The sequence below is a fragment of the Leucopleurus acutus genome, assembly GCF_964270905.1.
Source record: "Leucopleurus acutus genome assembly, chromosome: X".
NCBI classification, from domain to species: Eukaryota; Metazoa; Chordata; class Mammalia; order Artiodactyla; family Delphinidae; genus Leucopleurus; species Leucopleurus acutus.
Genome location: NC_139148.1, coordinates 60006333 through 60033232, shown reverse-complemented (window position 1 = coordinate 60033232; position 26900 = coordinate 60006333). Strand labels below are relative to the sequence as shown.

Sequence of the window (26900 nt, the reverse complement as noted above, 5' to 3'; positions counted from 1 at the left end):
AAAAATACCAATTTAAGGAGTATAAATTGCAATAAAAAGAATTTAAGGCTATATGAGAGGACAGAAAAGTTGCAAACAGACCACCATATGGGCAAATGCTGCTTGAAGAAAAATAATTGCAGCTCTACTTTTAGAACAATGGGCTCGGAACTATGACTAACCCAGAACAGAAACTTCAGTGTCATTGTATTCTGGTCCCTGCACTGTCACAATGTGCTTCCTCACCCATACACACACATTACCAGGGTCCTGATACTGGGAATAAAACAGAAAACAAGACAAGCCATATCAGCATGCCATAAAAAAAATCCAGATTATCCCTACTGACTGGATGTTTCTGTCCCCTAAAGAGCTTAGTGATTATGCAGGAAGGGCCACTGAGCAAAAGTGCTATACTATATAAATGTGCCATGACATTCAGCCACCTGGTCTGAAACGAGTAGAATAAAAAATGCTTTGATCTCGCATCAAGCTAAGAAAAAGTTTTTCATAGGACCTGGCCATTGGTTCTCCTCACCCTGTTCTAGATCACCCAACAGATCAGGGTAAAAGCTTCAAATAGGGCCTTTTCTCTAATTCAAAAGAATTTCATATAGTATATTCAAATGCAAGATTAACAAAGCCTTTAGCTCCTTTAACCCATAAGTCAAAGTCTATGTAAGAACCACCCCAAGACAAAACACCTCATCTAGAAAACATGAGAATGAATACCTTGCCCTGAAGGTAGCAGGTACTCTTGTTCACAACAATCTTTTCCACTTAACAGAAATGCTGCAACACAGTGACTGAAACACACAACATTTTATGACTAAGCTTGCTAACTTGAGATAATATAACTGATTTCTATGTTTTGTTTTGTTTTTTATTTTTTTTGGCCGCAGCCGGCGGCTTTCCCCCCACCAGGGATCGAACCCGGGCCCCCTGCAGTGGAAGCACGGAAGCGTAACCACTGGACCACCAGGGAATTCCCTGATTTCTATGTTTTACTATGTCAATTGAGAATCTAGATTCAAATGTTCTTCACAGTAGTCACTCCAATAGGATCACGAATTCTCTCACAATAGTTATTGGGGTATCAACTGAATCTCTTTTGGGTCAAGTTTCTGTGGAAGGAACCCAGAAACTGAGACCTAGAGAAAGACCCTTCTGGTTATTTGTCAAAACATCTGTGGTCATTTTTCATATTTTACTCTGATAATCCCAGAGTAAAATATTACAGAACAGAATTAAGAAACCCCAAATCCAAATTATGAGCATGTGTGTGTGGTTGTGTGTGTGCGTGTGTAATAAAGGTGGCACTTCAAAACAGCACGAAAATGATGGATTATCTAATAAATGGTACCAAGGTATTCCTTAAATATTTGGAGCAAAAATAAGGTAGTGTCCTATCTTACCTCATAAATAAAGTCCAGGCAGGTTAAAGTTTTAAATGCAAAAAGAAAAACATTAAATAACTACAATAAAACAAAGGCAGACATTTATTTTATCTCAGGGTAGGAAAGGCCCTTCCAAACCTAGGGGCAGAGGTGAAATACACAAAAGAAAACACTGATAGACTTGACTACATAAAAACAAAATATCTGTACATCAAAATAAAATAAAATAATAAAGCAAAATGGGGAAAACCGCTGCAATATATATGACAAAGAACTAATATTCTAACTACTTTAAAGCTTTTACGTATCAGTGAGAACTAATGAACATACGTCAACAGGGAAATGGGGAAAGGGTATGAACAGGCAATCCACACACAAAAAAAGAAAATGATGAACAAACAAACACACACACAAATGTTCAATTCTATTATGAAAAAGAAATACAAATTAAGATATGAATTAAGTAACATTTTTACCTATCCAATTTGCAGAGATTTTTTTTTTTGTTTTTTGTTTTTTTTTTTGCAGTACACGGGCCTCTCACTGTTGTGGCCTCTCCCATTGCGGAGCATAGGCTCCGGACGCACAGGCTCCGCGGCCATGGCTCACGGGCCCAGCCGCTCCGCGGCATGTGGGATCTTCCCGGACCGAGGCACGAACCCGTGTCCCCTGCCTCGGCAGGCGGACTCTCAACCACTGCGCCACCAGGGAAGCCCAATTTGCAGAGATTTTTAAAAAATAATACTCCATGTTAGCAAGGTTGGTGGAGGTGGAGAAATATACCAAAATATATCAAATATATCAAAAGTCTTAAACATGTTCATATCCTTTGGCCCAATAATTCCACTCCAAAGAATTCATTCTGAAGGCACAATCACAGATTCACAAAAAGCCTCATACAAGGATATCCATCAAAGTGTTATTTATAAGATCAAAAAATTGCAAACAATCTACAAGTCCTCCAATAAGGGAATGATTACATGAATTATGGCACACACATGATGGAATATTGTTTAATTATTAAAAACCATTTTAATAAAATATGCATGATGCCAAGTTAAAAGAATGGATATAAGACTGCTTAAATACAATGATCCGAGTCTTGAAAGAGATACATACATACTATATGATATATAAAAGTTTGGAGGGAAAGATACACAAACACGAGGTTATTTCTGGAGGTAGTTTTACAGGTGATTTGAACTTTTTTTACTTTGTATTTTGTTATGTTCCAATTTTCTACAAATCTGAATGTAATATTTATATATCCAGGAAAAATATAATTTTAAAAATTATATATTTTAAAATTATATATATTATAATATAAAATAATTTGAGGGGGATGGGGAGGCAGACTGAAAAAGACAGGCCCAAGGATGAAGCCAGGACACATGTGCACTAGAAATTCCCCTCCTCACTGCTCTTGACTCCTTCATCATTTTCCTCTGGGACGGATCACCCAACCAGTTGCAGACAAATCCACTTAAATGTATTATCACTATTATCACCTTGCCATCTTATCCAAGAGTAGACCAAAGAAGCCCTGCCAATGCATTGCTAAAATCTAGATATACCACATTTACCCTATTTCCTTGGTCTACCAGTCCAGTAACCCTGTCCATCAAGGCAATTTGGCAGTCTGACATGATTCGTTTGACTTTAGTGAACCAATACTGGTTCCAGTGCTCACCACTTCTTTTTTCTGAGTGTTTATAAAACAACTCTTGGGCTTCCCTGGTGGTGCAGTGGTTGAGAATATGCCTGCCGACACAGGGGACACGGGTTCAAGCCCTGGTCTGGGAAGATCCCACATGCCGCGGAGCAACTGGCCCGTGAGCCACAACCACAAGCCTGCGTGTCTGGAGCCTGTGCTCTGCAACAAGAGAGCCCAAGACAGTGAGAGGCCCGCGCACCGCGATGAAGAGTGGCCCCCGCTTGCCACAACTAGAGAAAGCCCTCGCACAGAAACAAAAACCCAACACAGCCAAAAATAAAAATAGATAAATTAAAAGAAGGCTCAACATTCAAAAAAAAAACAACTCTTAATAATCTAGTTTGGAATTTAACTCAAGATTTACAAAATTCTCTTTCTCCTTTTTGAAAATCTGAAGGACACATGTGTATCCAGATCCCCAATGCACATATTTATACAAAATGTGTTAATTTCATCAAGTTGAAAAATCCCCAAATCTCTAGGGTCTTTGTTTTTTTAAGATATCTAAATTCAGTGAAAAGTGGTGAAAAGTAAACAAAGATCTATTTCAAGAGGATGAAAGCCTTATCACAGGAAAGAAGAGGGGAAGACAAGACCTTTATTAAAATAAGACTGTTATTAACTCAAGACTGTGATTCGGGCTTCCCTGGTGGCGCAGTGGTTGGGGGTCCGCCTGCCGATGCACGGGACACGGGTTCGTGCCCCGGTCCGGGAGGATCCCGCATGCCGCGGAGCAGCTGGGCCCGTGAGCCGTGGCCACTGAGCCTGCGCGTCCGGAGCTTGTGCTCCGCAACGGGAGAGGCCACAGCAGTGAGAGGCCCGCGTACCGCAAAAAAAACCAACCAACCAACCAACCAAACAAAATCTCAAGACTGTGATTCAACAACAGTCTAGGTACAAACAGGAACTTGTGAATTGAATTCACAACTCACTTACACTTATCTAACACAGGATTTGAGTTAGAAGAAACATGTGAGATCATTTTGCACAGTCCCCTCATTTTACAGATCAGAAAACTGGGGCCCATGGGGACTTCCCTGGTGGCACAGTGGCTGAGAATCCGCCTGCCAATGCAGGGGACAAGGGTTCAAGCCCTGGTCCGGGAAGACCCCACATGCCGCGGAGCAACTAAGCCTGTGCACCACAACTACTGAAGCCCATGCTCCGTAACAAGGGAAGCCACTGCAATGAGAAGCCCATGCACCACAACGAAGAGTAGCCCCCCCCCGCTGCAACTAGAGAAAGCCCGCGTGCAGCAATGAAAACCCAACACACCCAAAAATAAAATATAATAAAATAATTTTTTAAAAAAACCAATAAAACAATTACCCTATTGTGGAATATAAGTCTAAATCTTCAAACAAACAAAGCAACAGTGTAAATACCAGGGTCAAGGTTTCAACAAGCAGCACATTAAATTAAAAAGAAATCCTAAAAAGCTATAAATAAGAAATAATTCATTCTCTATATCATTCTAATCACTCTACCCCATCAGAAGAACCGATGTTTTACAGACACCAAAGCTCCTAGGATTTTGCCTCAAACCATGTAACAAGGACAAGAAAGCACCTGTCTAGCTAGGTTCAGAATTCTTTGCCAGCTCTAGCTACCATGTCCTTAGGCTACATGGAAGACAAAAAAAACACAGTGCACACGAGTACACACACACACACACACACACACACACACACACACACACACACACACACACACCCCTGTATATAAAGTTCAGCCCCAGGAGGCAAAACTGAAAAGAAAGCTAACATATTTCTCTCTTCTAAGTCTGCAAAACAGGGTGGGCCTAAAAGGGTGCAGCCACTTTGGGAAAGTCTGGCAGTTCCTCAAAAATGTTCAATGTTGTTACCTTATGACCCAGCAATTCCACTCCTAGGCATATATACCCAAAAGAATTGGGTATATATTTGACCGCACAAAAACCTCCTGTGAGGTTCATAGCAGCAGTATTCACAGTAGTTGAAAGGTGGAAACAACCCAAAAGTCCATCAACAGAAGAATGGATAAACAACTTATGGTATAACCATAGGATGGAATATCATTTAGCCTTAAAAAGGAATGAAGTGTTACATGCTACAACATGATGAACCTTGAAAGCACTATGCTGAAAGAAAGAAGACAGACACAAAAGACTACATGTTGTATGATTCCATTTATACGAACCAGCCAGAAAAGGACACTTTACAGAAACAGAAAGTAGATCAGTGGTTGCCTTGGGCGAGGGAAGGCGAGGGGAGGAGTTTGGGGGAAATGGGAAGTGACTGCTAATGGGACAGGACTTCTTTTTGGGGTGAGGAAAATGTTCTAAAATTGACTGTTGCACCACTTTGAACATTCTAGAAACCACTGAGTTGTACACTTTAAATGGGTGAATTGTATGGTATGTGAATAAGCTGGAGGGTTTTCTGTTTTTTTTTTTAAGGTGGGCCCTATCATTTTTATCAGGTCAGCATTCCTAGATAAAATTATCCGTACCCACGCCCTCCAGCACACAGTGATAAGAGTGGAAAGGTAGTCCCTTATCCTCCTGGTTCCCTCTAATCACCTGAGTAATAACAGTTGGCTTGCTCGGGTCTCAAGTCAATTTATAAACAACGTGAGAATCAGAGGACTAAGCAAAGCAAAACAATAAGCACAAGAAAAGATGCTCAACATCATTAGCCATTCGGTAAATGCAAATGAGAAGCACAATGAGGACTTCCCTGGTGGTGCAGTGGTTAACAGTCTGCCTGCCAATGCAGGGGACACGGGTTTGAGCCCTGGTCCGGGAAGACTCCACATGCCGCTGAGCAGCTAGGCCCATGTGCCACAACTACTGAGCCTGCACTCTAGAGCCTGCGAGCCACAACTACTGAAGCCCGCGTGCCTAGGGCCCATGCTCCACAACAAGGGAAGCCACCGCAACAAGAGAAGTCTGCGCACCGCAACGAAGAGTAGCCCCCACTTGGCGTAACTAGAGAAAGCCTGCGTGCAGCAACAAAGACCCGATGCAGCCAAAAGTAAATAAATAAAAATTTTAAAAAAAGAAAGAAAAGAAAATCACAATGAGATATCACTTCACACCCACCAGAATGGCTAGAATCAAAAAAACTGATATTAATAAGGGTTGGCAAGGATGTGGAGAAACTGTAACCTTCACACTGCTGGTGGGAATGTGAAATGGTGCAGCCACAATGGAAAACAGCCTGGCCATTCCTCAAAAGGTTAAACATAGAGTTGCCATATGATCCAGTAGGTATATATAACCAAGAGAAATAAAAACACATGCCCATGCAGAAAACTGCATACAGATGTTCAAAGATAGCATTCATAATAGCCAAAAGAGTGGAAATAACCCAAATGCCCATCAACTCATGAATGGATAAACAAAATGTGATATATTCATATAATAGAATAGTATTCAGTCCTGAAAAGAAATAAAGTACTGATACATGCTACAACACAGATGAACCTTGAAAACACTATGTCAAGTGAGAGTAGCCAGTCATAAAAGACCATATATGAATCCATTTATACAAAATGTCCAGAACAGGCAAATCCATAGAAGCAGGAAGTAGATTAGTAGCACTGAGGGGGATGGGGAGGTTGGTGGGGCAGTGGGGTGGGGAGAGGCTGGGGGGACAGCTAAAGGATTTTTCTTTTTGAGGTGGTGAAATGTTCTAAAATTGACTGCTGTGATGGTTGCACAACTCTGTGAATTTTACACCACTGAATTACACCCTTAAATGAGTGAACTGTAAGTTCATAAAAAAATGAATGACAAATACAACTCTATTTCACTTGAAGAAATGGGAAATTCCTATTTACTGCATTAGTATTCTTAGGCCTGCACACATTTGCTGTTAAGTCAAGCCAACCAATTCCCATCTTTTGGCTCCTCCTGAGGTTCCCCCCACAATATCATTCTATGGTAGTCTTCCCAAGTCCAAGTTCCTTTTGCAGGAGAGGGGGCGTCTCCTTCAGGCTTCCAGCAGCCCCTCTACCCCCAGGTTACCTCCTCCTTTGGTACAGCAGTTTGTGGTCATCAAGACTTAAAAAGCTGACATTTGGGGCCTTACCTGCTGGCGCAGTGGTTAAGAATCCGCCTGCCAATGCAGGGGACACGGGTTCAATCCCTGGTCCAGGAAGATCCCACATGCCACGGAGCAACTAAGCCCGTGCTCCTCAACAAGAGAAGCCACTGCAATGAGAAGCCTGCGCACCGTAACGAAGAGTAGCCCCTGCTCGCCGCAACTAGAGAAAGCCTGCACACAGCAACGAAGACCCGACGCAGTGAAAAATAAATAAACAAAATAAATAAATTTATTAAAAAAAAAAAGCTGACATTTGGGAGTTGGCTTTAGTCCATCTGTTAACAGCTTCTGGCACCTGAAGAGTCTCAGAGCAGTATCTTCTGGGTAGAGAGAAGGGACTCACAGCTTCTCTGCTGTGGAGAGAGGTCGTTGTGGTCTCTTGGCAAAAGCCCTGGACACGAAGTTCTCAGGAACTCTGACTTCAAATTGTGATTATGCCCCTTACTGGCTGTGGGATCTTGATCAAGTCACTCAATCTCTCTGATCCTCACTTTCCTCATCTGTAAAATAGGGATAATACCACCTATCCCACAGGGATATCCTGAAGATTAATGCTTACAAAGCCATCTAGAATGCAGACATACTCAATAATTCAACAAAACATGTGCCAAGCTCTGGACTAGGTGCTGGGGCACAAAGAAAAATACAATGGTAGCTGCCTTCAAATTGTTCAGTGTAGAAATGCTGTTAACAGGAATTCATTTTCTTCCCTCCCTACATTAGCCTTCTTTTAGGATGGCAACAGGAGTTTCAGAACTTTGATTCTTTGCCTTGATAAACTTTCACCTCTGTGCTCTCAAAAGAGATCATGCTGATAGGGTGGCACCTATGTTTACACCTCTCATTCTCAAACAGGGGAGATGGGGTGGTAAACTTAAATGTTATGGGGAAAATATCCCTTTTATGCTTTCAAGTTATTACCAACACTTATCCTTACACTCTTCCAGGCCTTACTGAAGGTGTTTCCATGGTGAAAAGTGTGCTTCTTCAGCACTTTAAAATAAGTATGGAAAACCCTAGTTCTTTCTCATTCCCTGTACCCCCAGCCTGTATGGATTTATATTCCAGTTGAAAAGACTAGTCACAAAGGATCAGTTCCCAGTTTAGCTACCTTAGTGACCAATTTCTGGCTCACCTCCTGATTTGGGGTTCAGAATCTATGCTAAAAACAAAAGGGCTTTCCAGAAAAATACTAGCTGAGTTTATAAACAGAGGCTGACACAAAGCAACTAGGGAGGAAAATGTAGGAGATAGTTTCTAAATCAAAATGTTATAACATGAAAACCATCCTTCCCTTGGTGGAGCAATTCCACAAGTCACAGAAAAATATTTTTCATTTTAGAATAGATTGGAAGAGAGCCTCTGCCAAGAGCCAGTTGTTTCAATTTTCAATTTGAATTTTAAGCAGGATTATACATGCCCAAGAACATCATGCTATTTTTAGCTAAATAGGTAGGATTGCTGTGTCCACAACAGTTTGGAGCAATCAGGAGTGAAACTATTAAACAGCATCTCTCACTGTAGTAGTTTATCATTTGGCACTTCTATATCTATTTTAATATTTTCCAAAGCTTCATCATACAAATATTTGTAAAGCACCCATGCTTAGGCACAATACAAAGTTTAAATAGATAGACAAGGTTCCTATCTTCATTATGGGTTCAACCCATTAAGCAACCAGATATATGAAAGAATCTCACAGTTAGAGCAAAGTCAGAGCTGCCATCCAGCCCCTAACTGCCCAGATGAGATACATCAGGAAGCAACTGTCCTACACCTATCACCCTTCCAATGCTTGTACCATCTCTATGTATTCAAAAGAGAGGGGTAATGAAAATGTTCTAAAATCGACTGTGATGATGAATGCACAATTCTGTGAATACACTAAAAGCCACTGAATTGCACACCTAAATGGATGCATTGTATGGTGTATGAATCATATCTCAATTAAGCTGTTAAAAAAAGGAGAAAAATTGTTCTTACTCTGATTGCTCTAATTAGTCAAGGCTATTTTTTTTAAGCTCTCGTACTAAAGGATATCTAGCTAAAGGCTGCACTGGTTTGGCAATGGTGCCTCAAGGGCCACCATGGAGACCACTCTAATCTTTCCCTCACCCTCTCTTCTATTATTTTCCCAGTTCCTTTCCTCTGCTCCAACTAGGTCTTAGGTTTCTCAGGTATTCCCAAGCACGATTTGTCCCAGCTGGTGGACTTCAGGATTAAACTGATTGCTGACCCTCGGCAACTTTCCCTTCATGACCTTAGGCAAGTCATGTCCCTGCTCTCCTGTCGCTGTTCTGGTTTGCACAATGAGGGGTTGGACTACGTGATCCTTTCCAGCTCCCACATTCCATGTGAAAAAAATACAAATGATGAACACTTACTTGGCCAATAACATACAAAGTCTCTGCCATTTTAGCCAACAAACATATATTTGGATTACTCATTTTGTAAATGCCTATGTGATGCAATCCTCCAAAGAACAGCATTTAACATAATTATAAAATGATCAACATGGAGTCCTTATTCTTAAAAACTATCATTTTATCAAAGAAAATTCAGAGCCCAACACGGAATGCTTGATAGTCTCTCTGGACCTGTTTCCAAGGGTCCATTTTTGAATGGAAAATAAAAAAAGCTTTTGCATGTTGGGGCCCTGTTGGATTTTCCAAACCAAAGGAAGAAATGAGATTGGGGTGGCAGAGACTTAACAACAGTAGTTCAACTAAATCCTAAGAGAAGAAAGGCTTTGTTTGGCAAATGGTAGAGAGACCTAGCATAAGACAGCACCCCGACAAACATCAAAAATGCTCAGAAATATGCCCAGAGAGCAATGAACACTGAAGGAATCCCTTTAGCCAGGACAACTTGCAGCTTTTTATGCAAATCAATTACATTCTCCTAACAAAACTCGGAGAAACATGTAGTCACCAGTTTCCAACATACTACCACCAAATTCACAGTATTGTTTCCATGTGCCCAGCATCAGTGAGCAAAACCGAAAGAAACACATCAATTTCTCCTTCACACACACACACAAATATGCAAGAGAAACCATTTTCTTTGCAGAACCTACGTTGCCTAAGTTGTGGCCATGAAATGGATAAATATTGGTTGCTAATAAAAATCAGATGGTGAGCTCTACACTGAGAAGCAAACAGCACGCCCAAGCATCATAAAAACAATAACCCTAATGTGTGTTTCTTGTCATTAAGCGGGACACCCAACATGGAAAGAAATGACTCAAAGTGTCCATTTGCATCCCTCTTTCCTACTACCTCAGACCAACAAGCTCTCCTGTTAGTCATCTCCCTACACTTGTCCCCATCAAAAGGGCCTAGTGCATAAGGTTGCAGGCCCCTCTCTTGTTGGCCTTCAGGCTCCTGGCTTGAGGCGCTGAACACGGGGTAGGGGGGCAGCGGAAAGGACAAAGGTAGGCGCTTTCGATCCCTCACGGCTTTGCAGCAGGGCTGCCAGCCTTTCCCCATTCTCATCACGGAACAGAGCACCTGCCCTAAGGGACAAAGGCCGGCCTTACAAAGAGGAGGGGGAGGCGAAAGGAGTCGGCGACAGTCGCAAACGCTGGCAAACAAAAGCGGGCATCGGGGGGGGGCCCGAGAACACCAAGCCCACCTCGGGGGTTCCCAGAGGTCGCCAGGTCGGGGTGGGGGGGAAAGGAGGCGTAGTAACGGATGTGGGGGAGGGGAAGACGGAGAAAATTCCTCTGAGGACCGAGATTAGGGAGCTGCTGGGGGCGCAGCCGCCGGCAGGAAGGAGAGTGGGGGGCGGACAGAGGTCCCAGGCGAGAAGGGGCAGAGTTCGTGGGTGGGGAGAGGTGATGGCCAAGAGGTGGAGGCCGGCCGGGGCTCAGCCGCGCGCTTTGCTCCGCGGGGCCGCGAGGGACCCTCGGGAGGGGCTCCAAACGCGACCCAGGGATTCCGGGGAGAGCTCAGAGTTGGGGGCGCAGTGTGGGAAAAGAGAGTCTGAGAGCAGAACCGTAGAGAGGCTAGGGGGGACTGTGAGGGGGCCTGACCCCCGTCCGCCCCACCTCACCTGGCGCCGGGTCGGAGTCCAGGTCTAGTGCTGAGAAACCGCCAGCTCCGGCCGGTCCCTCTGTCCCGCGCGGGAGACCACGGACACAAAGCGGGGCACGCGGGAGGAGGGGGGGAGGAGGGGGAGGAGGAGGAGGAGGGGGGGGAGGGGAGGGAGGAGGAGGAGACGCCTGAGGCGCGCGAGGCGGGGAGGGGGGAAAGGAGGGGCGCCCGCCGCCCTTCGCCTGGGTCAGGGGGCGGGGCGTGAGGCTGGAGGCCGCGCTCGGCCGGCCAATGGCCACCCCGCCGGCCGGCTGGCTCAGGCGCGCTATCCCGCAGCTCACCTCGGCACCTGGGCCTTGGCTGGCCCCAGCCAATCAAATGCTTTCATTTGCATAACCGGCCCCTCCCACTCGCCCAAGCCGGGGGACTGCTCCCGCAGAACACAAAGAAGGCCCCCAGCAGGGAAAGGGGGGTCCACTTCCGATTCCCTACCTGGAGAGCCTATCATCACCTTTTCAGCGCGTTTATGGCTGTTTCACGGTCACCCTGATGAGGGGAGAAGTGGGGGGTCATAGAGGTTTGGCCCAAGCACTCTTAAGAGGTTGGTACTCTTCTCCCTCAAGTCCTTCTAACCGAGAACTACCCTCCTGTTCCAGGGAACACAGTTATGTTCTTCGCCTCTTGAGCCCTCCGCCTCTGCCTCCCTCCTCCTCCCCTTTTTCCAGTCGCCCCGATCTCTGCGCTTCCTCCCGTAAACTGCCGCCCACTACTGGCCTTCAGCTGCATTGCAGCCCTATTCACCAGGCTCTGAGCACAGCCTTGATTGATGCTGCCAAGCTGTCCAAACCTACCCCTGTCCAGAAGGAAAACGAGAGAGGAAGAGGTTACTGTACCAGTGTAAGAAAGGACCTAGTCAAGTGGCTTTGTTACCTATGATGGCAAAAAGCCAGCAGTTAGTAATAAGTCTAATCTCCCCAAATCATCTTGTTCCACCTTCCTTCTCCTACCTTCAGGTCTGTACTGGGCCACAATAGTGACTGACTGGCCAGCCCGTTTCAGAGCAGCCGCAGCCTGCTCATGAGTTGCATTCCTCAGGTTCACGCCATTCACCTGTCCAAAGAGAGGAGTTATGAGCCACCCCAAAAGCAAGAAAGGAGTCCTCTGTTGTCCTGAGTTAGGAGAGGGAGATGGGTAGACCATCTCTAAGCCTACTTGGATGCCTTTCTCATCCAAGGATGGGCAATATCCCATCCTTGCCCCTAGGATGAGACCTAAAGGATATATCTCTAGCATAATAATATCTTTGTGGGGGTCAAATGCCAGCCAGGGTTAAGATCCAAGAGATACTCACTTCCTCCTTAAGTATAAGTCTGGTTCCCTGTCCCTCACTAAGGACATCTATAAAGAGAATATGGGGCTTCCCTGGTGGCGCAGTGGTTGAGAGTCCGCCTGCTGATGCAAGGGACACGGGTTCGTGCCCCGGTCCGGGAAGATCCCACATGCCGCGGAGCAGCTGGGCCCGTGAGCCATGGCCGCTGAGCCTGCGCGTCCGGAGCCTGTGCTCCACACGGGAGAGGCCACAACAGTGAGAGGCCCGCGTACCGCAAAAAAAAAAAAAAAAAAAAAAAGAGAGAATATGTTTTCTCCAGCTTTTAGCCTTCCCCCACTTCAAGAAGCATTCCTTGGAGACAGCCAGGTCTTCCCTCCTCCCTTTCAGACTGGCATAGCTCCCATCCTCCCACCTTGCCTTTGTCTCCTCACCGATAAGATCCGGTCTCCTCTGCGCAGCTCCCCACTCAGGTCAGCTGGGCCTCCTGCCAGGATGAAGGAGACGAAAATGCCTTCTCCATCCTCTCCTCCCACGATGTTGAAGCCCAGGCCTGTGGAGCCCTTGTGCAGGATGATCTTGCGGGGCTCTCTGGTGGGAAAGGAGTGGAAGGGTCAGGACAAAGTAGGTATAAACTGTTGTCCCTGCGAGGGGCAGCCTGGAACAAGGCCCATATGGCTGTAGACGGACTTAGGTTCCTAGGTATGATACTCTGTTGCTCCCTTTCTCTCCAGAAACCTGCTTGGCTGCTGTTTGCTTCCAGGTGCCAAGTTTCAGTTGTTCTTCCTCCCTTCTTCCTGAGGGCTTGGAGTCAACTTCCCAGTGGACAGTCCCCGACTCTCTCTGGTCAACAAACCCCTACCCTGGGCTCTAGAGACCATATCTCAGAGCCCACTCACTGGTCCTCTTCCTCCCCAGATTCTCCCATCCTACCAACTGGTGTGATTTGAACCCTGGGCCACAAGAAGGGGAATCAGTTAGGGGCTGTGGGATGGCCCTGGGGTTGATTGCACTCACCACCCACAAACTGTGCATACTTACTTTATACATGCTTCTCCGCAGTCTCAAAAATCCACCGACCAACTATGACCCCTCCTACTTTCCCCAACAACAGATTTAGTCAACAGCTAGCACTATGTACCCTTGCTGGGTGATGTGGGAGATAGAGATAAAGAAATCCCAGGTCCCCAGAAGAAGCTTAGGAGCCTAACTGAAGAGAGGAGACAAACACATGAAAACTCCGACTCCAACTAACCATGTCTAAGGAATCCCTCTGTAAATGGTCAGTGTCATCAAGTGAGAGCAGCTGCGGCTCCTGTATATCCATACAACCTGACTCAGCACACTTGCCCAGCCCACTGCCTTCACTTTAAGCATCTTTCATCTGAGGAGCCCCAGGTCCGAGGCTCTTCCTTTCTTGCTCCCAGTCTCAGGTGCGAGGCTTCTTCCTTGAGACCCGGATGCTCTTGCTAAAGCCCTCCTCTCCTCCTACCTGGCATCCCCTCCAGGCCGCAGGGAGCGGAGCGGCCAGGCCCACCTCTGCGAAGCCCTCCTCCGCGAAGCCCTCCTCCAGGCCGAGGCCGAAGCTGAGCCCAAGCCCAGGGGCAAGCCGGAGCCTGAGAATTTGCGTGCCCTCTCCATGGCTCCTCCAGCTCCCCCCCACCCCGCCCCCGCCAACTCCGTCCGCCTACCCTTCCGGCTCTACTGCAGCCAGCCCAGCAGCCTCCCAGGCCCCACCCTGCAGCAAACCTGTCCCCCGGAACCCCTGCCGGTCCAACCAGTTCCGCAGCGGCAGCAGCCTCCAGAGTGGGGCGGGGCCGTTCCCTGCGTGCGAGGCCACCTGGCCCGCCAGCCTCCCAGCATCCCGGACCAACGCCACCGGCTGAACTGCTCTCTTCTCTAACGTGGAATGGTTGCAGCAGAGGGGGCTGCAACTGTCTCGGGGCAGGAAATCCCGCAGCCTCCACCTCCTCAGCCCCCTAAACACTCCATCCTACACTTTCTCTGCACTTTCGAATGGGGGCCACACACTTGGCACTCCCCCTGATGGTAGAACTTGTCCCTGCAGCCACCTCTGTCCCTCCTTAGGGTCCCAAGGGCCTGAGAGGGGGCCTCAGACCCCAAAGACACGAGGTATGAGGGCTTTATCCTCTTCTATGCCATACTACGAGGAGGCCTGTGGCCAGCCAGAAGCAATTCCTCTCCGCCCCATCCCTAGGTAGGATGCGGAGGGGCGGGGCGGGGGAGGGGGTCTTACCTGGTGAAGTCCTCCTCAGCCAGCATGTGCCTGGGGATAGGAGAGTAGCGGGCGGGGGGAACCTGAGGAGGAGCAGGGTAGCTGACCTTGCTCTCCACAGCCCCGAGATAACCCAGGCTGGAGTTATGGCTTATGTGGTTGTCAGCCAAGGCAGTAAAAGCTGGAATCGAGAAAGGGAGAGAAAAGTTCCGAGACCACTCCCCAGTGGTACCCTACTCCACCCGCCACCAAGGGCTGACCACCCCCCCCACCTCAGATGTAAAGAGACCAGACCGAGGGATGCAGATTCCTCAGGCGTCTCCTCCCCACTCCACCCCCTAGGGTTCCTCCTCCACAGTCCCTTTCTGAATCCTGAGCTCACTCCTGTGAGTCTTAGAAAGAGCTAAAGTCAAGGCAATCTACAAAGAAAGGCATGACTAGAGGTGTGACTAATAATAATCCCTCACATCTCTATAGCCTGATACAGTTTTCCAAGGGCTTTCTCGTCCGTGATCTCATTTGATCCTTGCAGCAGTCCTATGAGGAGGGCAGCACATATATCATTAGCTCCTTTTTGCCAAAGAGGAAACTAAAGACAGGTGAAAGGGACTTGTCCAAGGGCACCCAGGTATAAGGGACAGGGCTGGGATTTGGACTCAGCTTTCCTGAGCACCAGTCTTATTCTCTCTCTCTCTCTCCTTCTCTCTCTCTTAACAAGGAGCATAAACTTGTTCCCTTCCAGAAACCAGGGGGCAGGGCTTCAGGACAGGGACAGGGCAGACTGGTACGTACTGCTGGCGTAGTCGGGGGGTGCATACATGTCGTTGAGGTGGAGGCTGCCTGGCTTGGCCACCTTCAGATAGACCATGTCAGATGTGTTCTTCAGCGAGGCCACAGCTTCCTCATGCCTCACATCCTGCAGATTGGTGTTGTTCACCTAGGAGAGGAGAGGCCTTAGGGCTAGCACTGGGGAGAAGAAGGGAGGGCCTCTGCAGGGAACACTGAGGGGTGCCCTTTCAGTGAAATTCAACAGTGCTCTATCTAACAGAGGTCCAAATACAGTGCTGTGAGGGGCAGAGAAACAGGGGGTAGGGGGGGACAGGTGAGGGAGTTCCAGCCATGAAGAGGACTAGGGCCTTGCTATCTGGGGATACACAACTCAGATGATGCTCTTGAAATTTCCCATGATGCCTAGTCCCTGAATGAGGTTCAGGTGGAGGGAGAGGCTACTAGAGCTCCACCTCCCCACCCCGCCATTTAGGCATCCCCAGGAAGGCTGTCTCACCGCCAGCAGCCGATCCCCGATCTGTAGGCGTCCATCCTTCTGAGCAGCACCCCCCTCAATGATCTTGGTGATGTAGATGCTGTTGTCTCCTGGGATGTGCTGGTTGCCAATCCCCCCAGCAATGCTGAAACCCAGGCCTGGGCAGGAGCCAGCAGGGAGTGGGAGAGGGACACAAGGAGAAGTTAGAACACGCAGTCAATCCCAACCCCAATCCCCCGCACCCAGCCAAGCCACCAGCCCCACAGGAGCTCCCCCCAGGGATCCCAAACACCAGGCTGCCATCCCGAGGTCAGTACAGGTGAGATGTGAGCTCAAGAAAGAAGGATGTGAGCTGCACCAGGGAGTCAGGAAGGAAGTGAGGGTATTCCCTTCCAATTCCTACAGGGCGAACCAGGGGCCTCTGGCCAGAGCACGAGAACCCAGAGGGCCGCACCTTTGGGCCCTTTGAGCAGGTTGACCTCCATGATGGTCTCTGGTGGGGGCTGTCGCCTCCGTACCACCAACCGCACCACAGGGCCGGCCTCCTTCAGTGCCTCCACCGCCCGGCTGTGCACCACCTCTGACACATCCACCTCATTCACCCGTAGCACACAGTCATTCACCCTGTGGGGGAAGCCCAAGAGGCATGACACCTTGCCACCCCCCCCTCCACCCCCTCTCCCACCTCCTCCTCTTCCTTTCCCCTCCCCTTCCCCTCCCTCCTCACCCCTCCCCATCTCAGATCTAATTCAAGGGTCATCCTGCCAGGCGGCCCTCCTCCCCTCACCTCCATCCTGCCCCTGCCGTCCCCAGCCCTGCTTCCAGGCCACCTCACCCCAGCCTCCCGTCCATGGCAGCTGCTCCACCAGGGATAATCTTCGTAATAAAGATACCAGGGTCATCGGGGACATGGGGGTTGTCGATTCCACCAGCAATGCTGAAGCCCAGGCCAGAATTGCCCTGCAGAAGGAAGTGGAGGGGCACAGTTTTCTCATGCAGAAGGCACGGGGGAGGGTTTCCGGGGCCCCATCTACCCCTGCCCCCAAAGAGCAGCTTCTCCAGGCCTCAGAAGGGGCCACAGCAGGCTGGGGCACATTCGTCACCAATCTGGCCGATTCCCAGCCTGTGCTGACCATTCTGGCATGGAGGCCTCAGTGAAGCCATCCCCTCCCCAATTCCCCAGGCCTCAGCGAGCAAGGTCAATTAATATTTGTTAGACAGTTGATTGATTGATGCAGTGATGCAGCCTCTGAGGGCCGCCGTTTCCCCATTCTCTCAATGCAGGTCCCCCACGAGTCTTGAGACCAAGGTTCAGGGCCCTCCCCTCTCCCCGTTCTAACCCTGCCCTCCCATTTTATCCTGCCCCACCTCCAGACTCACCCGCTCAAGGACTATCTCCTCATACTTGAACATGCCATCACTGCCATTCACCTAGGGGAAGACACAGGCAGGGCCCTAAGTGCCTCCTGCGCCGCTCCCCCCTACCCCCTGGTCAACCTGCTTGTCCCCCAACTCCCCACAGAGTAGTAGGAGAGCCCAAATTGACCCTGAGACATCTGTTGGCCACAGATGGGACAGGCTGACCCTGAGGAGGCCCCCCCTCCCCTTGCTTCCAGCCATATCAGGCCCAACCCAGCTGCTCATTTAGCCCAGATCAATTGTTTGGGACCGAGCCAGCCAGTGGTGCACTCACCAAGAGGCTCGGGGTTCACTAGGAGGGGTGCAGGGCTGGCCTGAGGGGGATGGCAGAAATTGAACATGGCAGGCAAACCATGCCACACTCAGCATCCGTGGGGGCACCCAGTGGCCTGGACAGGGACCTGCACCCCTTCTGAACAACAGCTCTCCCTGACTTGGGATCACAGACTCCCACCATGTCAGAGCTGGAAGGGCAGCAGATACCATCTTGTTCAACCTCTCCCATGTGACAGATAGTGACACTGAGGCCCAGAGAGGATGCAGGTTGTGCCTAAGGGCACACTGGGAGTTAGTGGCAGAGCAGGGGCTAGAACCTGGATCTCCACATGCTCTTTTGAGTGAAGCAAGCTGCCAAGGCCATTGATGTTCTGGCCACTCATCACCTTGCCCAGAAAAGCTCATGGGAAAAAGAAAAGTTCCCCCCTTCAGCGTACCTCATGAACCCTCATTCTATCTCCTGTGTCCCCAAGAACCCAATTCCTCAAATGGGCAGAAGTCAATCCATTTTCTATCGAGGGGCTTTTGATCCCGAACCCTTTGTGTTTCCCAGCAGAAAGGGATCTGCTCGGGAGTCAGAGGCAAAGCCAGGGGTAGGACAGGAGCAGAGTGGACAAGATGCCCCATGAGGGAGAAGCTGATGACCCATGGACTGATTGGCAGCAGAGTCCACGGCCTTCAACATGCAATAGCCACAGGAGGAGAAGCGAGGGAAAGGGATGGAAACAGGGTTGGTCTGACCAACCCATAGAGATGGCCTCTCAGACAGGACTTACTTGTGGCCACTGTCAAGTGAAAATATGATTCTGGACAGACAAGTAGCACCTGCTCCCTGGCTTTCACTCTTATCCCCAAGAATGGAGGAGCCCTCTTGCCTCTCTCCCCAGATAGCCTGGTGCCCCTCCCCCATCTTTCTCTGGCTGTGTTGCCCCTTTCCTGACCCCTGGTCTCCTCGTCGGAAGAGGGAAGCTGCAAACCCAGGGTGAGGGCTCCTCTGCATGCCCTGCTCTGCTTCCCCTCCCACCTACACCCCACACAGCTTTGGCTTCGAAAAGCAGAGAGGAGGAGAGGGCTGGCTAGTCATGCCTCCACCTTTTCTGAGCCTGGCCCCAGGGCTTTTTGCCCTGCAGCCCTAGGAGTTGGTGGGAGGATTCTCACTGCAGCCCTACTCCTGTCCCTGATCCCAGGAGGAAGAACCGATGGCTCTTAAGAGCCCGCAAACCAACACCACTGCCTGAAGTACCATGCAACAGACACATAGGCAAAAGGATTTCCATGTAGCTCTTGTATGCATCTGGTACACCATGTGTGCCCACATGTGATAGCCATGCTTCAAGTCCAGCTCTGGTGAGACCCAGCAGCTCCCAGCTTCCACTGGTCCACCCTCCAGCCTCCCACCACCCCCCTCAGGGAACCTGCTCCCAGGGCCAGGAGCCAGCCAGGGATCAGCCCTGGCAAAGAAACCTTGACCAACTGGCCCAGCCTTGGGACTGGCACCTATCTACCAGTTGAGCAGGACAAGCACAAGAGAGTGTTTACAAGGGTAGGGCCCCAGGATGGAGGAGAATCTGCTGGAGAGGGCAAGGGGCCAAGGCAAGGGACACAGGAAACAGTCAGTGTGGACAGACAGAAGGCCAGAACCGAGGACTCCTCTCCCCAGGAAGTCCCCACCTTTGCTTCTGAGTGAGAGCACATCTGATCCCCAGAGGGGGACAGAGGTGGCCAGAACGGTCACCAGCTTGGGGCAGCCAGCACCTGCCCTCCACAACAAAGCCTCCTCCTCCCCTCTCCCTACCCTGGGGGCTGCAGAGCCGAATAACCAGACAGGCCCTCCGCCATGCATGCCAGGGACCCGGCTCTGCCGGCCCAGCCTCCATTTTGCTGCTTCTCCCACAGATGCTCCTTCCATTTTCTAAGCTGGCAGTTTATTTAGGCTGGGAGTGGAAGCCGGAGTTGTGCCCAGCACCCAGGGGTTCCCAAGCTGTGCCAAGTCAGGACTGGGGGGCCAAGTTCTCCCACATCTTGCGGTACCCAAGGGGAAGATGCCCCACCGGGGCCAGTCCCTGCACCATAGCAGCTGCCCCTTGCCTGGCTCCAGGCATCATGCCTGTTCTGGAGCAAGGAAGCTGGCTTCAGTCCCCCCCTCGCCCCCTGAGTACACATACACACTTCAGAGCTGCTTGGACAAAAGAGTCCATCCTTCTCAGCAGCCTCTCAGCCTTGCTTGGGACGTGTCTCTCGCCTCCTCCCCCTCCCCTCCCTTGCCTGTCAAGCGCCTCTCACCAGGGACACCACACACGCGCGCGCACGCGCGCGCGCACACACACACACACAGAGGCACACGCGTGCACACACTTGCAGCCACATGCTCATATACATGTAGCCACACACACACAGGCAAACACAGCCAAACCTGCAGCTTCATCTACAGAGACACCTCCACATCCAGAGAGATGTCCCCACATGTCCATGTGCACATTCGCACACAAAGGGACTAGGACGGAGAGGGACTCATGGCATCAAGGGATGAAGCTCAGCAAGCTGGGCACATGGGCTCCTCGACATAGATTCACAGGAGCTCCACTGCCTTCCTCCACACACCTCAACACACACACACACACACACATACGTCCCCCCTACACAGAGCACCTTGCCCCCTCCTCCCCTCCTGTGGAGACACACACCGCACACAGCCCCCGCAGAACCTCCCGCCCCCTGCCAGACACAGAGACACTGCTAACCCCCCCCGCCCACGCTGAGGCGAACCCAATCCCCCCACACGGGAGAATGTGCCCCTCCGCCATGCCTTCGCCTCCTGACACACAGCTCCTCCCAATCCCCTCCAAATGGAGACCCCCAAACAGACACACTGGGAAGCACACACCGCCTCTCTTGGCCCAGCTGCAATGCTAGGGCTCAGGGTCTGCGGGCTGGGAGCCCTGGGAACCCGTGCTGCACCCCAGGCCTCCAGGCGCCCACTCCCCAGCCCCCGTGGGTTGCCCCACCGCCACCCCCTCTGCTGATCCATACCTGCTCATACCAATCCCGGTTGGTACAGGTGCACTCGGGCCACCAGCTGGGGCCGCTGCCGTTGAGTTTGGGGGTGCTCTTGCCCGGGACTGGCTTAGGGGGCACTGGCCCCACATCCCGGCCGGTGGGGATGAGCTTGGCCTTGGTGCGGGGGGTGGGGGTGGCCCCCGCCTGCGAGGGCAGGGTCTGCGAGCTGTAGCCCCCGTAACCGGCGCTGGCTCCATTGCCCCCACCTGGCCCGTAGGGGTCGGGTACCTGCCAGTCCCCGTAGCCGGGAGGCTCGAGGCGCCGCAGGGCGGCCAGGCGGGTCACCTCATAGCACTCGGGGCACTTACAGCAGTGCTGGTGCTTGTGCATGGCACTGCCCCCCGCGGCCCGGACCCCCCAGCCCACGCCGGTTTCCACACCGCCGCTGCCGCCGCCGCCGCTGCCGCCAGGCTCCCGGGCACACTCACACTGCTCGGACCAGGAAGGGGGGGGCACCCGTGGGGGCGCCCGGGCGGAGCGGGGCCTGGGGCCGGGCGGGCGTCCCGGGGCCTCTGCCCCCACGCTGCCCCGCACCCACGGCTCCCCCTCCAGCACTGGCGGCTCCGTGTCGCCCGTCGTGGCTCCTGGGCCGAGGCCCAGCGGCAAAGAAGAAGCGGGAGCCTGGGCAGAAGCTGGGTGCTGCGAGGACCGCTCCCGCACTGGTCCCCAGGATGGATCTGAGTGGAGTCAAGAGCATCTCTCCCTGGCTCCCTTCTCAGTTGATTCCAGCCAATCAGCGTGCAGAGTCAGGCAGCGGCAGCGGCAGCGGCAGGAATGCTAAACAGCGGCTCCTTAAAGGAACAGAGGCAGTGGCGCCCCCAGGCTCAGCCCCAGCTCCCCAGATATCGGGGGTAGGGCCAACCCTAGGGCAGGGACAGGGGACTTGTGCCACGGGTGAGCTCAGCCCCCACTCTCGTGCCCCCTCATCTTCAATTTCAGCCTGTCCTCGGCCCACTCCACCCCACCCCACTACCAAGAGGGAGTTGCAGGGAGATGCTCAATGGGTCCCCGGGCTTGCTCTGAGCTGGGGCCACCAGAAGTAAAGACTTGAGGCGGCAGAACAGATCGAAGGGACGTTAGAGCAGGGTGAGGGAGGTGCTCTCTCCTTACAGGGGACCAAGGAAGAGGGCAGCTTAGGAGGCTACTCTCTTGTCAGGGCCTCTTCCTCAGGACTATTGTTCTCTCAACCTCTAGGCCCCGAAATGACTGCAACCTCACACTTGACCTGCTTCCATCACCAATGAGGGACTCAAGCCTAGAACAGAAGGAAAGGAAAGCTCTAAGCTTTTGTCCCTGGTGCACAGATTCCTGTCTCCTCAACTCCACTCCTGCATGGTTATGATGGGGGAAAGAGCTTCAGGATGCCAAGAGAGTAAAGAAAGTCCAGGGCAGAAGGAAAGGTAAGAAGAGATCTGAAGTGAAAGAAATCCGGGTGTCTGGAGAAGAAGTTGGGAATACTTATCCAAGGACATTTCCTTAGCCTCTCCTGGCTCAATCTGTTGGCGGATGGAAGAAGGATGACATGCTGGGAAAACTCTTATCTTTTTGCTGTTCTTTATGTCATTAGCTACCAATTATTGAGTCTTCACAAAGTCCTAAGTGCTTTACATGCAAACAAAACCCCTACCAAGGTGCTACTATTATTATCCGACTTTTACCGAGAAATTGAGGCTCAGAGATGTTAATACAGCTAGGTTACACAGGTGGAAGTCACAGAATCACGATGCAAATCCTGGCCATTTGACTCCAGAGTCCACGCTCTGAACCACTCAAGTCCAACAGGTCTATTCTAAGTTCTCCTGCAGATCTCAGATCTCAGTTCAACGAACATTCATTGCACACCTACTCTGTGCAAGACCTTGACCTAGGCCCTAGGGCTACAGAAATTCATTCTTAAGTCAACAGGCATTCACTGAGCACCTGCTATGTGCCAGACACTGTTCTAGGATTTGAGGATATAGCAGCAAACAGAACAAAACACAATAACTCCCCGCCCTTGGGGTGCTCACATTCTAGTGAAAGGGCACAGACAAAAAATAGCACAATAAATAAATGAAGTATATACTACGATATATGGTGATAAGTGCTATGGGAAAAAAGAAAAAGAGCAGAGAAAGCAGGATTGGGAGTACTAGGGAAGGACATGAGGTTGTGATCATTTTTCTTCAGGTTTTTTACCCCCGCATTTTAACATGAGAATTTTCAAACATACAGAAAAATTGAAAGAATTTTACAGGGAACAAACATCCAATTGCCACCTAGATTCTCATTAACATTTTACTATACTTGCTTTATCACATGTATATCCTCCACATATCCTCTCCAACTTTTTTAAAAATGACAATTTGCAAACATACAGAAATGTTGAAAGAATAGTACAAGGGACACCTATATATCTTCCTCATAGAGCCAACAACTGGCAATGTCTTGTTATATTTGCTTTATCGATCTATCTACAATTTCTTCTGAACCGTTCAAATGTACGTTATAGATTTCATTACACTCCTCCCCTAAATATTTCAGCATTCATCTTGTGGGAATAAAGACATTCTCCCACATAACCACAATATGATTATGACATCTAAGAAAATTAACAATAATTTCATATCATCTAATATCGTCTAATGTCCAGTTTATATTCAAATTTCTCCAAACTTGCCTTTTATCTTTTTTTTTTTAACATCTTTATTGGGGTATAATTGCTTTACAATGGTGTGTTAGTTTCTGCTTTATAACAAAGTGAATCAGTTATATATATACATATGTTCCCATATCTCTTCCCTCTTACGTCTCCCTCCCTTCCACCCTCCCTATCCCACCCCTCCAGGCGGTCACAAAGCACCGAGCTGATCTCCCTGTGCTATGCGGCTGCTTCCCACTAGCTATCTACCTTACGTTTGGTAGTGTATATATGTCCATGCCTCTCTCTCGCTTTGTCACAGCTCACCCTTCCCCCTCCCCGCCTTTTATCTTTTTTAACATCAGAACCTAATCAAGGCTGTCACATTGCATTCGTGTCTTTAGCCACTAGAACAGCCCCAATCTTAAAAGAAAACCTTTTTATTTTGAGATAATTATAGATTTACAAGGAAGTTGCAGAGATAGCACAGAGAGGGCCCGTGTACCCTTCACCCAGTTTTCCTCAATGATTGCATCTTACATAATTATAGTACAATATCAAAACCAGGAAATTGACATTGGTATAGTGTGTGTATAGTTCTATACCATTTTACCACATGCAGAGATTTCTGTAACAACCACTGCAATCAAAATACAAAACTATTTCATCACCACAAAGACCTACTGGTGTCGTCATTTTAAAAGGTTGAGGAAAGTGTAAAAAAATTACCTCCCTTTAGGTCTCTTTACCATGTCTCATTTATAGTACGGTTGTCTTAAATATTTCCTCTACATATACTGAGCTTCACATCAGATGATGTTTTACTTATTGCTTCAACCATCAAACATTATTTAGACAACTCAAGAGAAGAAGGAAAGTCTGTTGTACGTACTTACGTTTTTACTCATTCTATTCTTTCTTCCTTCCCGATGTTCCAAGATTTCTTCTTTTATCATTTCCTTTCTGTTTTGAGGACTGCCTTTAACCACTCTTTTAGGGTGGGTCTGCTGGTGTCATGGTCTCATAGCTTTCCTTTTTCAGAGGATATCTTGATTTATCCCTGAAGGATATTTTCACTAGATATAGCATCCAGGCTTGGCAGTTCTTTTAACACTTGAAATATGTTATTGCCACTTCCTTCTGGCCACCATGGTTTCTGGTGAGAAATCGCTGATACTTGAATTGTTTTTCCCCTGTTGGTAAAGTGGTGTTTCTCTCTTACTGCTTTCAAGATTTTTTCTTCGTCTCGTTTTTAAAAGTTTTATTATAATGTGTCTTGGCATGGATTTGACTTTATCCTGTGTTGCGGGTTTGTTCAGCTTCCTGAATCTGTAGGTTTATGTCTTTTGCCAGATTTGGGGGATTTTCAGCCATCATTTCTTGAGGACTTTTTCGCCCCCACCCTTTCTCTTCTCCTTCTGGGACTCCGATGACATGAATGTTAGGTCTTTTGTTATAGTCCCACATGTCTCTGAGGCTCTGTTCATGTTTTTGTTTTTAGTCAAGTCACCTAGTCAAGTCTGTCCTTTTCTCCTTCTTTTAGCATCTTCCTATGTTTGTCTTATATATCACATACAGAGTTTTAGCTGTCCTTAGTGGGAGAAATAGGGAGAAGCATGTCTACTCCACTTGGGTCCAGAACTAGAAGTCTCCCATCTTTATCTTTTTTTAATTAATGACACTGGCTTTTTGAAAAGTACAACTCAGTTGTTTTGTAGAATATCCTACTTCTGGATTTGTCTGTTGTTGTTTTTCCCCTCGTGGTGTCATTTATCTTGTTCCTCTATACCCTGTACTTACTGTAAACTGGAAATTAGAATAGAGGCAATCTTAAATAGGCTGGTCAAGGTAGGCCTCACAGAGAAAGTGACATTTGAACAAAGACTTGAGGGAGGTGAGGAAGGGAGCCATGCAGAAGAGTATACCTAGCAAGGGAAGAGCCAGTGCAAAGGTCATGGGTAAGAAGTGCATCTGGCTTGTTCGAGAAACAGCAAGGAGGACCAAGCAGCTGGAGCAGAGGGAGAGGGAGAACGTACTAGGAGATACGATCAGAGATTTAGTAGGAGACCAGATTGTATAGGGCCTGTAGACCATTGAAGGATTTTGGCTTTACTCTGAGAGAGATGGGGAGCCATTGGAGAGTTTTTGTGCTGAGAACTGACATGATCTGACTTGTGTTTAGCAGGATCACTCTGGCTTCCGTGTGGAGAATAGGCCACAGGGGACAAGGGTGAAGCAGTGAGACCAGTCAGGAGGCTACTGAGGTGATGCCAGAGAGATGTGAGTGATGGTGGTTTGGACCAGGGTGGTAGCACTGGAGGTGATAAGAAGTGATTGGATTCTGGATGTATTTCGAAGAGAGAGTCAACAGGATTTGCTGACAGATTGAATATGAGGTATGGTTCCAAGGTTTTTTGGCCACAGCAACTGGAAAGGTGAAACTGCCATCGACTGAGATGAGGACTGCTTTAGGGGAGGGGTCATTTGGGCGAAAAAGATCAGGTGTCCAGATTTGGACATGTTGAGTTTGAGATGTCTATCAGACAACCAAGTGGCAATGAATAGTAAACAGACCCTGTCGCCAAGATGCTCAAAGTTAGAGAAATGGACATATAGAAGCATTTCATTACAATAACTGTGAAAAGTGCTATTTCAGAGGGGTATACAAAAAAGCAAGTTATCAACTCTACTTGTGGGTGGCGAGGGGCTTACGAAAAGTTTCATAAGAGATGATATTTTTAGTTTGCTCCTGAGGGTGACTAGGTGTTCATTAGGTAGAGAAAAGAGAGGAGTGTCTTGTTTCCTGTATTCTTAGACCCTGGCACACAGTGGTTGCTCAGCCACACCCAACCCAGTCACTAGTTGTGTGACCTTGGCCGTTACTTTACTTCTTGAGCTTCAGTTTCTTTATCTGTGAAATGGAAATCATCATAGGGTTTTTGTGAGGATTAAATGTAAAACATTTAGCACATTACCTTGTAACAGTGGGTTAGGGTTAATTATTATTGTTGAATGAACAAATGAATGAATATCTTCCTTCATGACCAAGTCTAGGCTAGGCTGGTAACTCAGGACCTTAAAGTCTTTTATATGCTCGGCAGTTTGCCAATACTATAGAGTGCTAGACTCTTTTCCTACATCCTAAAAGTAGCTCAGGAAAAACAAAAAACAAAAAACACCCTATAGCCTGGGCCTCTGAACTGCTCTGATTGAGGAATAAACATTGCTAAGCCTGGAGTGAATGGAGAGGGTCAAACTGCCTTCCCCACACCCTGTCCCTATTTGACTGCTCTCTCTCTCTCCTCTCTCCCTCTCTCTCTCTGTCTCTCTCTGTCTCTCTCTGTCTCTCTGTCTCTCTCTCTCTCTCACACACACACACACACACACACAAACACACACAAACACACACACATTTTCATTTTTAATGAATATGAGTTACATCCCTTTACATTCATAGTGAGCTTCTCCCCACTCTACAGGCTCTCTGAT

General features: G+C 49.0%; 1 protein-coding gene across 5 annotated transcripts in view; it reads right to left on the bottom strand.

Annotated features, from left to right (window-relative positions):
• Positions 1–24367, bottom strand: part of DLG3 (discs large MAGUK scaffold protein 3) — a gene marked incomplete at its 5' end in the record, with an annotated part of 60111 nt that extends 35744 nt beyond the window's left edge. For 3 of the 5 annotated variants that reach the window (XM_082864821.1, XM_082864822.1, XM_082864823.1), the window contains 9 exons: positions 12220–12322; positions 12974–13130; positions 14797–14956; positions 15568–15712; positions 16061–16197; positions 16494–16663; positions 16875–16999; positions 17420–17470; positions 20765–21121. In XM_082864821.1, the coding sequence (XP_082720947.1) occupies positions 12220–12322; positions 12974–13130; positions 14797–14956; positions 15568–15712; positions 16061–16197; positions 16494–16663; positions 16875–16999; positions 17420–17470; positions 20765–21121 (1405 nt within the window). Of the gene's footprint in view, positions 1–11231; positions 11318–12219; positions 12323–12973; positions 13131–14796; positions 14957–15567; positions 15713–16060; positions 16198–16493; positions 16664–16874; positions 17000–17419; positions 17471–20764; positions 21122–24307 lie in introns of those variants that run through there. The other 2 variants (XM_082864824.1, XM_082864825.1) reach the window with 2 other exon arrangements.
• Positions 24368–26900: the final 2533 nt, after the last annotated feature.